This window comes from Gorilla gorilla, chromosome 1, assembly GCF_029281585.2.
Source record: "Gorilla gorilla gorilla isolate KB3781 chromosome 1, NHGRI_mGorGor1-v2.1_pri, whole genome shotgun sequence".
Taxonomy (NCBI): Eukaryota; Metazoa; Chordata; class Mammalia; order Primates; family Hominidae; genus Gorilla; species Gorilla gorilla.
Window position 1 is genome coordinate 105,630,785 of NC_073224.2, and position 13,797 is coordinate 105,644,581.

At 46.7% G+C, this 13,797-nt stretch overlaps 1 protein-coding gene across 4 annotated transcripts in view; it reads right to left on the reverse strand.

Annotated features, from left to right (window-relative positions):
- PIP5K1A (phosphatidylinositol-4-phosphate 5-kinase type 1 alpha) overlaps positions 1-8,858 on the reverse strand; it is a 51,614-nt gene extending 42,756 nt beyond the window's left edge. Inside the window, exon 1 of one of the 4 annotated variants that reach the window (XM_031009898.3) lies at positions 8,079-8,858. In XM_031009898.3, the coding sequence (XP_030865758.1) occupies positions 8,079-8,163 (85 nt within the window). In that variant the 5' untranslated portion in view covers positions 8,164-8,858. The remainder of the gene's footprint in view (positions 1-8,078) is intronic. The other 3 variants (XM_031009889.3, XM_055358451.2, XM_031009894.3) reach the window with 3 other exon arrangements.
- Between the last annotated feature and the right edge of the window lie 4,939 nt (positions 8,859-13,797).

The following is a 13,797-nucleotide window of genomic DNA, read 5'->3' on the forward strand; positions in this document are numbered from 1 at the left end:
TGGCTCACGCCTGTAATCCCAGCACTTTGGGAGGCCAAGGCGGGCAGATCACTTGAGGTCAGGAGTTCAAGATCAGCCTGGCCAACATGGTGAAACCTCATCTCTACTAAAAATACAAAAATTAGCTGGGCATGTTGGTGTGTACCTGTAATCCCAGCTACTAGGGAGGCTAAGACAGGAGAATCGCTTGAACCCAGCAGGCGAAGGTTGCAGTGAGGGTCGCCTGAGGTCAGAAGTTCGAGACCAGCCTGGCGAACATGGCGAAACCCCGTCTCTACTAAAAATACAAAAATAGCCGGGAAGGTGGCTCACGCCTATAATCCCAGCACTTTGGGAGGCTGAGGTGGGCAGATCACCTGAGGTCAGGGGTTAGAGACCAGCCCGGCCAGCATGGTGAAACCCTGTCTCTACTGAAAGTACAAAAATTAGCCGGATGTGGTGGCACGTGCCTGTAGTCCCAGCTTCTTGGGAGGCTGAGGCTGGTGAATCGCTTCAACCCAGGAGGTGGAGGTTGCAGAGAGCTGAGATCCCACCACTGCACTCCAGCCTGGGCAAAAGAGTGAAACTCCGCCTCAAAAAACAAAACAAAACAAAACAAAAAAAGTATTAATATACTCTAATTAAATATCCTAAAAACAAACAAACAAGAACAAAAAACCCTCTTCTCATTCCCTCTCGCCAACTTCCTTTGCTCACCTCCCCTTTGCCCACCCCCAATCAACATCTCTAATCTTTTCGGATAGCTTATTCTGGATTACTTCCATATTGCTCAGTTGAGTATACAAGGTAAATAATAAGAATATGCTGAACTCCCTACAACAGACCTACCTTCCTCTTTTTGCCAATGTCTTCCTCAGATTCCAACAAGAGAGATTTTCCAGGAATTAGATATTTGTAAATTAATACACACTGAATACAACCATTACAAATAAACAGACTGAAATTTCACAGGAGAATAAAGAAAAATGGAAACAGTTTAACAAGATGGAGGGGTTGAGGGAAAAAAGTTCACTTCAAATAGAAAACAGTAAAAGAATAAAAGCTTGTAGGAGATATGAACAAAACAGGATAAACATATGTCGAAATTAAATTATCTATTTAGATGGGAAAGGGCAGAGAAGTGAGGTGCAATAGGGGAAATGGGCTTCTTAGGGTTTGGTTTCCTCTACGAAACACCATCGGTGTTTCATTCAGTCTCTCTGAGCTGGGTATGGAGCACAGAAAAACAAAGATTCCCTCTCTACCTGGCCATCAGGAAAGAGTATATTCTTGAAGTACACTTTTGTCCTTGATCAAGGAAACCCAGTAAAAAGAAGAAAGAAAAATAAACTGATTAACTTCAGTTTTCTTGTTCCCTTTTCTTTTTTTTGAGACGGAGTCTTGCTCTGTTGCCCTGGCTGGAGTGCAGTAGTGCGCTCTAAGCTCACTGCAACCTCCGCTCCTGGGTTCAAGTGATTCTCTTGACTCAGCCTCCCTAGTAGCTGGGATTACACGAGCACGCCACCACGTCCAGCTAATTTTTGTATTTTTTGTAGAGACAGGGTTTCGCCAGGCTGATCTGGAACTCCTGACCTCAGGTGATCCACCTGCCTTGGCCTCCCAAAGTGCTGGCATTACAGGCGTGAGTCACCATGCCTGGCTGTTGTTCCCTTCTTTACATCAAGTAAGAATGCTCCAAAATTCTAGGAGAGAGGCCAGGCAGTAGCTCACGCCTGTAATCTCAGAACTTTGGGAGGCCAAGGCAGGAGGATCGCTTGAGGCCAGGAGTTCAAGGCCAGCCTGGCCAACATGGGCAAACCCCGCCTCTACTAAAAATACAAAAATTATCTGGGCGTGGTGGCGCACGCCTGTGATCCTAGTGACCTAGGAGGCTGAGGCAGGAGAACTGCTTGAACCTGGGAGGCAAGGGCTGCAGTGAGCCAAGATCGCGCCACTGCACTACACTGGTCTGTAGCCTGGGTGACAGAGCAAGACTCTGTCTCAAAAAAATAATAAATAACATTCTAGGAGAGAACAATTTAAAGGATAAAATTACCACCTTCCCTCTCCCCAGTTTGCTAGCTGGCCTGGTATTATCTCTGTTGTTCACTTCACAGGCTATAGTTTCCACTTTATTATCAAAGAAAAACAGGCTAACAAAATATTTAATAGCTATTAGGTAGCACATATTTGAGCAAAGGTATTAATCAGAAGAGTTTTAAATTAACCTAAAAAAGCCCACAGACATTAACAAGCAAAACGTACAATTTTGATACTCAACACTAACGTGTAAGTACACATTATCAATTAATATCAGAAACTGGATACCTATTAGACTAGTTAATTATAACTGACAATGGGCTTGAGTGTCATGGCAGAAATAAATTGATCAGAAGCAATGACATTCTGATGTCAGTTTTCTGGCAGAATATACCAAGGTCACAAAAGGAAAAAGGGGCGGGTGGAGAGTGTCAAAATCCCTATGGAGAGTAAACAGAAAAATATCTCCCTACTTATAAAATATCAACCAAAATGGCAGCTGGTGATATTCTGACATTGTATTCTATGTTTACATTTCTAAATTTCAGTTTCTCATTCAACATGATCTAAACTGCTTTACTTTTCACTAAGAGGAAGAATTGGGAAAGAAATCAGCCTACAAATGGCTTACACTGTACACAAAAGAACACAGATCCAAAAAAACATCAACAGGCCGGGCGTGGTGGCTCACGCCTGTAATCCCAGCACTTTGGGAGGCTGAAGTGGGCAGATCATCTGAGATCAGGAGTTTGAGACTAGCCTGACCAACATGGCAAAACCCCATCTCTACTAAAAATACAAAAATTAGCCGGGTGTGTTGGCGGGTGCCTGTAATCCCACCTATTCAGGAGGCAGAGGCAGGAGAATCACTCGAACCCCAGAGGCAGAGGTTACAGTGAGCCGAGATTGCGCCATTGCACTCCAACCAGGGAAACAAGAGCGAAACTCCATCTCAAAAAAATATATATATATATCAACAATAATCCCTACTACTGGAGTTAACAGATTACTGCAGGTTACAGGTAGGGCTCTGCTGGGAAGAACAAAGCAATCAGAATCACGGACTGATGAGGCTGTCCCTACTATAAAAGTCCCAAGCAAAAATGCTCCAATACTGTATCCTCTGGATCTCCCTGAGCAGTTAAGGGGGAGAAAAAGTCAGGTAAGCAGCTGTAAAGTTATGTCTAAATCATTTGTGCACATGATAAAATCATATAGGTGAGCGATGACCATTTTAAAAATGTTCTAGTCTGAAGCAAAAGGAACTACACAGCTCATGACTATCTAGGGTTTAAGTGCTTTTCTTTTTTCTTTTTTTTTTTTTTGAGATAGAGTCTCACTCTGTCTCCAGGATGGAGTACAGTGGCGTGATCTCAGCTCACTGCAACCTGTGCCTCCTGGGTTCCAGCAATTCTCCTGCCTCAGCCTTCCGAGTAGCTGGGACTACAGGAGTGTGCCACCATGCCTAGCTAATTTTTGTATTTTTAGTAGAGACGGGGTTTCACCACGTTGGCTAGGATGGTCTCCATCTCTTGAGCTTGTGATCCGCCCACCTCGGCCTCTGAAAGTGCTGGGATTACAGGCGTGAGCTACTGCTCCTGGCCTTTTTTTTTTTTTTTGAGATGGAGTTTCACTCTTGTCCCCCAGGCTGGAATGCAATGGTGTGATCCTGACTCATTGCAACCTCTGTCCCTCGGGTTCAAGCAATTCTCCTGCCTCAGCCTCCTGAGTAGCTGGGATTACAGGTGCCTGCCACCACACCCGGCTAATTTTTGTATTTTTAGTAGAGACAGGGTTTCACCAAGTTGGCCAGGCTGGTCTCAAACTCCTGACTTCAGGTGATCCGCCTGCCTTGGCCTCCCAAAGTGCTGGGAATATAGGCGTGAGCCACTGTACCCAGCCTCAAGTGCTTTTCCTTGAGGAATTCACACATGATTTTACTCCACAACTCTTATTTCATAGGAGCAGTGTACACCTTAGTATCCTATCCCTTCTAATCCAGCCACTAACTTCAAATCAAGCCTCCAAGACAGAAACTCTTTACTCTCCTCATGGTGGTAAAAAGGGCAAAAAGTAAGGCCAGCGGCGGCGGCTAAAGCCTGTATGTACCTCAGCACTTTGCAAGGCTGAGGCGAGAGGATCACCTGAGGTCAGGAGTTCGAGACCAGCCTGACTAACATGGTGAAATCCGATCTCTACTAAAATACAAAAATTAGCCAGACGTGGCAGGTGCCTGTAATCTCAGTTACTTGGGAAGCTGAAGCAGGAGAATCGCTTGAACTCTGGAGGCTGAGGCTGCAGTGAGCCAAGATTGCTCCACTGCACTCCAGCCTGGGCGACAGAGAGAGACTCCCTCTCAAAAAAAAAAAAAAAAGACTTTACTGGCAGGGCATGGTGGCTCACGCCTGTAATCCCAGCACTATGGGAGCCCGAGACAGGTGGATCACCTGAGGTCAGGAGTTTGAGACCAGCCTGGCCAACATGGTGAAACCCTGTCTCTACTAAACTACAAAAATTAGTCAGATGTGGTGGCAGGTGCCTGTAATCTGTTACTTGGGAAGCTGAGCAGGCAACTCGCTTGAACCCGGGAGGCTGAGGCTGCAATGAGCCAAGATCACCCCACTGCACTCCAGCCTGGGTGACAAGAGCAAGAGTCCACCTAAAAAAAAAGAAAAAAGATTTTATTTGTGATTGGAAGAGAGTGTTTCTTTGTCTGCATGGTACCAGAGGAATTAGAAAGTTGGCAGTAACAAGTGATGGTTTATGATTTCCTGAATTGTTAAAGGCTAGATGGCTGGCCCTGTAGAAATTCAAGAAGTGTGCGTGTCAACCACCCTAAAACCATTTACTGTTCTTAGCTGTTTAGCTGAACTCCACTTAAGTTTTGGTGAAACTCTTAAATCCTAAAGGACAATGTTCTCTGACAATGCTGAAAATGGATATAAAACAAAAATGTCATAGCCAAGGACATATTGACAGTTTCTGATAAGCCACTCACAACTTTTAGGCACTCCAAATCTTCTGGCATTTAAATTGGGAAGGAGAGGTTATTTAGGAGAGTTTGTTCCCTGCCAATATTAAAGATAGTTTCACCATTAAGCTGTCAGCTTTTACACTGTTGACAAGTGAAATACACAGAGTAAAGCAAACCATAAGCTCTAAGAGATGTTTAGCTACTTTTGCTATTGGAGCAATTACCATGTTTGGATTTGGTGGAGGCCATTATAATCTTTCCATAGTCCATCAAGAGCTTGAAATTTAGCCACTTTTTGCCCCCCTTTTTTTGTTTCGAGACAGAGTCTTGCTCTGTCGCCCAGGCTGGAGTGCAGTGGCATGATCTCGGCTCACTGCAACCTCTGCCTCCCGGGTTCAAGCAGTTCTCCTGACTCAGCCTCCTAAGTAGCTGGGATTACAGGCCTGCGCCAACATGCCTGGATAATTTTTTTGTATTTTTTAGTAGAGATGGGGTTTCACCATGTTGGCCAGGCTGGTCTCGAACTCCTGACCTTGCGATATGCCTGCAATCCCAGCATTTTTGGAGGCCGAAGTGGGCGGATTACTTGAGGTCAGGAGTTCAAGACTAGTCTGGTTGACATGATGAAACCCCATCACTACTAAAAACACAAAAAAATAAAATAGCCAGGCATGATGGCACATGCCTGTATTCCCAGCTACTTGGGAGACTGAGTCAGGAGACTCATTCGAAGCTGGGAGGCAGAGGTTGCAGTAAGCCAAGATGGCACCACTGCACTCCAGCCTGGATGACAGAATGATACTCTGTCTCAAAAAAAAAAAACCACAAAAACATTTATACAATCTGTATTATTCATTGTTAGTGAGAGGATCTGACAGAAAACATAAAGACCTACAAAAATACCAAAGAGTACAAAGCAAACACCTGACTTAATAGTTGAGAAGTTTGTTTATGGACCATACACAACCCTTCTTCTTTCTGGGTTGGGGATTAGAGGGGAAGCAGGTTTCAAATTAAGGAGCTACTCTATTAAAAATAAAAACCCAGGTGGGGCACGATGGCTCACGCCTATAATCCCAGCACTTTGGGAAGCCAAGGCGGGCGGATCACAGGGTCAGAAGATCGAGACCATCCTGGCTAACACGGTGAAACCCCGTCTCTACTAAAAATACAAAAAACAAAATTAGCCAGGCGTGGTGGTGGGCGCCTGTAGTCCCAGCTACTCGGGAGGCTGAGGCAAAAGAATGGCGTGAACCCGGGAGGCGGAGCTTGCAGTGAGCCGAGATGGCCCCACTGCACTCCAGCCTGGGTGACAGAGCGAGACTCCGTCTCAAAAATAAATAAATAAATAAATAAATACCCTGTCACTTTTACTTTATCCTATTTCATGCTTATAATGCAGCATGAGTTGTTCCGGTCCCCTAATACTTTTATAGGAAAGGTAAAAAATCCCCTCTCAACAAACTAAAAATAGAGATTTATTAAAAATAAATAAAACTGCAGCTTATTAAGAAGATATGTGTGACTAGATATTCCAGCATCTGAGCTGGAATGTGAAAGGTGGAAGGAACCCTATTCAGCAAATTCTAAACAGCAAAAACGCAACACCAGGCCTGAGGAAATACCAAAATCTCAAGCAAAGCATCCAACATCTGGCAGCGTCTATTCCAGTGTAGAAGCAGCAGTTACTGTGAAACACCAGACACTTCTGATGGAAGCGCTCAGTTTCTGACTCACCTCCCGCCCCCCACCCGACACACATACACACACTTTCTCTCCTACACACAATCTACTGCTTTTCTTGTGAGCCTCCTCAGCCCTCCCTCAATCTTCATTCGTTTTTAACTATTAATACGCTGAGCTCTCTACATTAACCTGGCTCCATTCTCCAAATTCCAATCTCCTGATACAGCCTAAGCATTCTTCCAGTCCATTTTTCTATTATGCAATACTCCCCCACAACACTTACAGTCACCCCCCCAACCATCTTTCTTCTTCTCAGACCTAATTTCCAAAACATCACTTCTCGCAGTCTCTACTGCAATTCAAGACTCCATTCCATCCTTCCCGTCTGTTTTTAAGGTCTTTGACCTTAATTTCCTACATTCCTTAGGCTCTCTTCAAAATTTCCATTCCTTCTCAAAGTTGGGCAGTTTAGAGTTGGGAATCACCAAAGGAATTAGTCTGAGAAAGTATGTATGTGTGTCTGTGTGCCTGTGCGGCCCTAAGGGTGGGGGTGCGAAGTGAGAAGGGGTGACACATTAGGGGGAGTATCTGAGGGAAAAGATGGCTTCAGCAACTCCCACCCACCCAACAAAATTCACGATTCCCTACCTCTCCAGAAATCGAAAGCGTCCAATAACTTTTCGATATATTTTAAGTCCCATGGCTTCTCTTCAACATTTTCATCCAATCAGCCCACAATCAACTTAGATTCTACCTGCCTCTCACACTAAGTAGTTCTCTCTACTTCTGAGGCCTCCATTTACTTTCTTAGTTTCTCTACTCCCTTCCGTTTGTCTTGTTTCCTACCGCAACTTTTTTTTTTTTTTTGATACAGGGTCTCACTCTCTCGCCCAGACTGGAGAGCAGTGGCCCAATCTCGGCTCACCGCAAGCTCTGCCTCCCAGGCTCAAGGGATTCTCCCGCCTCAGCCTCCCGAGTAGCTGGGATTACAGACGCACGCCACTACTGTCCGGATAATTTTTGTATTTTTAGTAGGGACGAGGTTTCACTATGTTGGCCAGGCTCGTCTCGAACTTCTGACCTCAAATGATCCGCCCGCCAAGGCCTCCCAAAGTGCTGAGATTACAGGCGTGAGCCACCGCGCCCGGCCACCCTACCCCCACCTTCAATCTCCATCCGTCCTCCTCAAAGACAACCAACGTTTTCGACAACTTCTTAATCAAACTTATCCTTTCCTCAAACTCCTGCCCGCTCATAAATCCCTATTTGAAAGCCCAGCTCGCGCCCACTTACCGGTAACACGTAGAACATTCCCAGCTACAGGTACCCTCTTAGGTCTCGCTCTTCCTCCCATCGCATATTCCTCACCAGCTCCCTACCCACGCACTGCCGGGCTTACCTGAGGACGAGGTACAGGAAGGGACCGCGGGATCAAAGGATGAAAAACCGACCGAAGACGACGGCCCGGAGGAGGCCGACGCCATCTTGGCAGCCCCCTCCCCCTCAGCGGCCTGGCTCTCTTTCAATCCGGTTCTTCCTCTTCTCGGAATCGAATCTTCCCAACGTCTCTTTACAGAACCCGCGTTCTGTGGGCCACCTCCCCGCCCCCTCCGGGGCCTCCCTCAGACACGTCGAGCCGGCTCCTGGACCAGCTCAAGGCCACACCATTCGCCTGGCATGGGGAAGAACTCACGTCCCGCACCCCCTCCACAAGTTTAACCGCTTTCCACAGGGGATACTTTCCCCTTTCACAGAAGAGTAAGTTTAAGCTGGCTGCTGGGACCTTGCGCCCAGACCAAGCCACATCTGAAAAAAAAAACGAGGCATGAAAAGTCCCAGAGGAGCGAACGCCCCTTCTCCGAACGCCCCTTCTCCGTCCGCCCTAACCACGGCCTGTTAATCGCCTAACCCGGCCGCTTCACTCCGGGTAGCCAAGCAAAAATCCTAGCACTGCGCATGCGCCCGACCTTCTCGGGGCATCAGCCCACTCATTGGGGAGAGAAAAGGAGCAAAACCAATCGGGAGGCTGCTAATGGTCACGTGAGGTGGGTCCTCACGCCTTGACGAGTCCACGGATGGAAGATGTGCGCGCGCGGGTTGGCCGACAGTCCCTACGGTGGCTCGGCAGGTCCTCTTAGGTTCAGTTCTTTGCTAGGACTGGGTCGAGTGATCTGAACTCGGGACAAGAGTCGGTCCGCAAAGTCCTCTGAAATTCCTAACCCAGGAAAGAACTCTCTGCGGGAGTACTGGTGTGAAGTCAGAGACGTTAAGGTGTCGAATATCACAAAACATTTAATACCACCAAGAACTCTTCTTAGTCTTTTTCCTGTTTTACTACTCTTGTTTACTATTTGATTAAACGTGCGTGCATGTCTTACCTTCCTCGGAATGGCATTCGAAATAGATCTGTGTTTTGTTTGCCTCAAGCACAAAGCTAGGCACTGCACAGTGACGGAGTTCAGTAAATATTTGATGCATGAACCAGTGAAGACCTGTCAAAAAAGGGCACGGGAGGCTATCAGGGACTTATCACAACCTTCCCGCGACCCAACCCCTTTAGCCTCCAACTGTCAATTATCTGTGCTCCAAAGGGCATGGAGATACACAGAAAAATTTCTCCCATTGTAGTCTTCGTAGTAACTGCTCGTTTTTAACAAAGTACCCCGTAGGCTATGAACCCTGATGGGAAGACCAGTCTCTCTGAGCAGACTGTAAACCTTCTGGGGAGCAAGGACTGTGTTTGGTTCACTCTTGTATCTCCAGCTCCTCCCGTAACTTGGTACATAGTAGGGGCTCCATAATTATCTGTGGAATTAATAAATAAAGAGGAATGGTAAAACATTCGGGGTAAGAGTCGGTCAGATAGATCCTCTCAAATTCATGGCCCATGAAATAACTCCATTAAAACAGGTTTTGTGGCCGGGCGCGGTGGCTCACGCCTGTAATCCCAGCACTCTGGGAGGCCGAGGCGGGTGGATCACGAGGCCAGGAGATCGAGACCATCCTGGCTAACACGGTGAAACCCCGTCTCTACTAAAAATACAAAAAATTAGCCGGGCGTGGTGGCGGGCGCCTGTAGTCCCAAGCTACTCGGGAGGCTGGGGCAGGAGAATGGCATGAACCTGGGAGGCGGAGCTTGCAGTGAGCGGAGATCGCGCCACTGCACTCTAGCCTGGGCGACAGAGCGAAACTGTCTCAAAAAAACAAACAAACAAACAAACAAACAAAAACCAGGTTTTGTAACCCCCAGAATGACCTGGTTATCCTCTTTCCAGATGTCTTGTGGGTCCTCATAAAGTAACCTAGGACCCGAACATCCATAGAATATCCCCATGCAGGCCGGGCGCCGTGGCTCACGCCTGAAATTCCAGTACTTTGGGAGGCCGAGGTGGGTGGATCATCTGAGCTCAGGAGTACGAGACAAGCCTGGCCAACATAGTGAAACCGCGTCTCTACTAAAAATACAAAAAATTAGCTGGGCGTGGTGGCGGGTGCCTGTAATCCCTGCTACTCGGGAGGCTGAGGCAGGAGAATCGCTTGAACCCAGGAGGCAGAGGTTGCAGTGAGCCGAGATCGCGCCATTGCACTCCAGCCTGGGCAACGAGAGCAAAACTCAGTCTCCAAAAAAAAAAAAAAAAAAAAAAAAAAAAGGCCGGGCGCAGTGGCTCACGCCTGTAAGCCCAGCACTTTGGGAGGCCGAGGCGGGCGGATCACCTGAGGTCGGGAGTTCAAGACCAGCCTGACCAACATGGAGAAACGCCGTCTCTACTAAAAATACAAAACTACCCAGGCGTAGTGGAGCATTCCTGTAATCCCAGCTACTCGCTACCCCGGAGGTTGAGGCAGGAGAATTGATTGAACCTGGGAGGCAGACGTTTCGGTGAGCCGAGATGGCGCCTTTGCACTCCAGCCTGGGCAACAAGAGCGAAACTCCGCCTCAAAAAAAAAAAAAAAAAAAAAAAGTCCCCATGCATTTACGGCAGCCTTCCACTCCTCCCTTATGAAGATCTAAAATAATTGTTTCCCTGCTGCCACCTGCTGGATTATTCGTCTTCCTTTGGGCACCGAAAGTAGACAAAATCTCGTTTGTAATTCCACAGCAGTGGAATTTTGTTGTGTTGAAGTATTTTATAATTGCCTGTACCTATACCCTCCACTCAACTAAACAGGACAGGAACTAGTGAGGGGCACACTGAGCACAGGATTTGGCTCATAGGTATTCAATAAATAAATATTTGTTGAATAAATTATCCTTGTTTTCCGAAAAGGCATAGGGTTGCTACCATTTCCTGAGTTACTTTAGAAATCGGATGGTGTAGCCGGACGCGGTGGCTCACGCCTGTAATCCCAGCACTTTGGAAGGCCGAGGCGGGCGGATCACGAGGTCAGGAGATCGAGACCATCCTGGCTAACACGGTGAAACCCCGTCTCTACTAAAAATACAAAAAATTAGCCGGGCGAGTTGGCCGGCGCCTGTAGTAGCCCCAGCTACTCGGGAGGCTGAGGCAGGAGAATGGCATGAACCTGGGAGGCGGAGCTTGCACTGAGCCGAGATCGTGCCACTGCACTGCAGCCTGGGCGACAGAGCGAGACTCCGTCTCAAAAAAAAAAAAAAAAATTCGGCTGGTGTTGATGTAAAGCTGTTTCTGATTTTAAAATTGGAAACAGACTAATAAATCCCAGAATGACCAACGCAGTCAAACAGAGGAATCTTCTCCCTGTGAGCTAATCTGTGAATTCCATTTTATTTTATTTTTGAGACAGAGTCTGGCTCTGTCACCCAGGCTGGAGTGCAGTGGCGCTTGGCTTACTGCAACCTCCACCTCCCGGGTTCAAGCGATTCTCCTGCCTCAGCCTCCCGAGTAACTGGGACTACAGGCATGCACCACCACGCCCAGCTAATTTTTTATATTTTTAATTTTTATTTTCATCAACTACTATTTTTATTTTTAATTTCACCAACTCCCACTCAGTCCCTGGGGCGCCCCCACTCCCACTCAGTACCTGGGGTGTCCTCTGAGTCATGGAACCACTCCTCCCCAGTAACATTCCTGGCATAGTAGAACTGTGGTGACGTGGCAGGGTGTGGAAACAGGGGCAGAGCAGGACATGTTGGCTTAGTGCCCCCAAGGAAACAGAAAAGGGAGTTCACCAATACATACTTTGGGAAAGGGGGTACAATCTGATGACCTCAAAGTAGGGCCACAGGTACAGACTTCAGTACATGTGAGTACACACCCACACCTTTATTAAAGTGTCATTCATATCTTAGAACAGTTTCTTTATTTTATTTATTTATTTATTTATTTTATTATTGTTTTTTTTTTGAGACAGAGTCTCCCTCTGTCGCCCAGGCTAGAGTGCAGTGGCGCGATCTTGGCTCGCTGCAACTTCCGCTTCCCGGGTTCAAGCGATTCTCCTGCATCAGCCTCCCAAGTAGCTGGGATTACAGGCACAAACCACCACGTCTGGCTAATTTTTTGTATCTTTAGTACAGACGGGGTTTCACTGTGTTAGCCAGGATGGTCTCAATCTCTTGACCTCATGATCTGCCTGCCTCGGCCTCCCTAAGTGCTGGGATTACAGGTATGAGCTACCGCGCCCAGCCAGAACAGTTTCTAAGATTAGAATGAAGGGATGGGGACTGGCAAGAGCAAGGAAAGGGTTCTACAATAAGAGGATGGGTTATTTATTCAATTAATCATTCATTAATTAATTCACTCAATTAACATTATTTAGCCCAAGCTACGTCCCAGGCACTATTAGAGTTCCTGAAATACACAGATGACCATTAAGCCCATCATCAGGCAGGATGGCTCACTCCTGTAATCCCAACACTTTGGGAGCTGAGGCAGGCAGATCGCTTGAGCCCAGGGGTTCGAGACTAGCCTGGGCAACATGGCAAAAATCCCATCTCTACAAAAAATACAAAAATTCGCTGAGCGTGGTGGTGCGCACCTGTAGTCACAGCTACTAAGGAAACTGAGATGGGTGGATCACTTGAGCCCAGGAGGTCGAGGCTGCAGTAAGCTAAAATTGCACCACTACTCTCCAGCCTGGGCGACAGAGCAAAACTATGTCTCCAAAAAATTTTTTTTTAATTAAAAAAAGGAAAAGATTAAGCCCCTGCCCTCAAAAAGATCACAGACTAATGAGGGGAACAGACATGTGAATCATTAGAATACAATGTAATAGGTGCCATCATAAAGTTTGTGTAAGTGCTATGGTTTGATAACCATATTTTCAGAATAAAAAATGAGAACAGAGTCTTTACAACAGACAATATTTGAGATTGGAACTATTCCAGAGACTACAGAAGACATCATCTCCATAGTTATATGAATTGTGCCTGGAAAGAGAGGAATGGGTGTTCAGGAAGACTCCACTCTCCCATAAAATTAGAAAAGAAAGGAAAGGGATTCTAAGGAGAAAGGCATAGAGGCATGACAGAGAATTGGGTGTTAGGGGAGTGATGCTGGAGTAGTGATGTCGCAGGAGGTGTGACTAGAAGGACAGGGAGAGGCTAAATTATGAAGGATCTGAATACTGAATGCCATGTAGTAGTTACCACCTACTACACATTTACTATGCACTTACTAAACACTGTGCTAAGCAGTTGACAAGAATTATCTCTCTGTGTCTTTTTTTTTTTTTTTTTGAGACAGAATGTGGCTCTGTCGCACGGGCTGGAGTGCAGTGGTGCTATCTTGGCTCACTGCAACCTCCGTCTCCTGGGTTCAAGCTATTCTCCTGCCTCAGCCTCTCAACTAGCTGGGACTACAGGCACCCGCCACCATGCCCGGCTAATTTTTATATTTTCAGTAGAGATGGGGTTTCACCATACTGGCCACGCTGGTCTCGAACTGCTGACCTTGTGATCTACCTGCCTCGGCCTCCCAAAGTGCTGGGATTATAGGCGTAAGCCATGGCACCTGGCCCATAATTATATCTCTTAATCTTCTACGACCTTAAAAGATAGGTATTATTATCAGTCCCACTTTGCAGATGAGAAAACTGAGATTCAGAGAAGTAAAGCAACTTGTCCAAAGTCATACAGCTAAAAGACCTTAAAGTTCACACTCAAATTCAGGTCTGGCTGGCTCTAAAGCTGTGTTCTC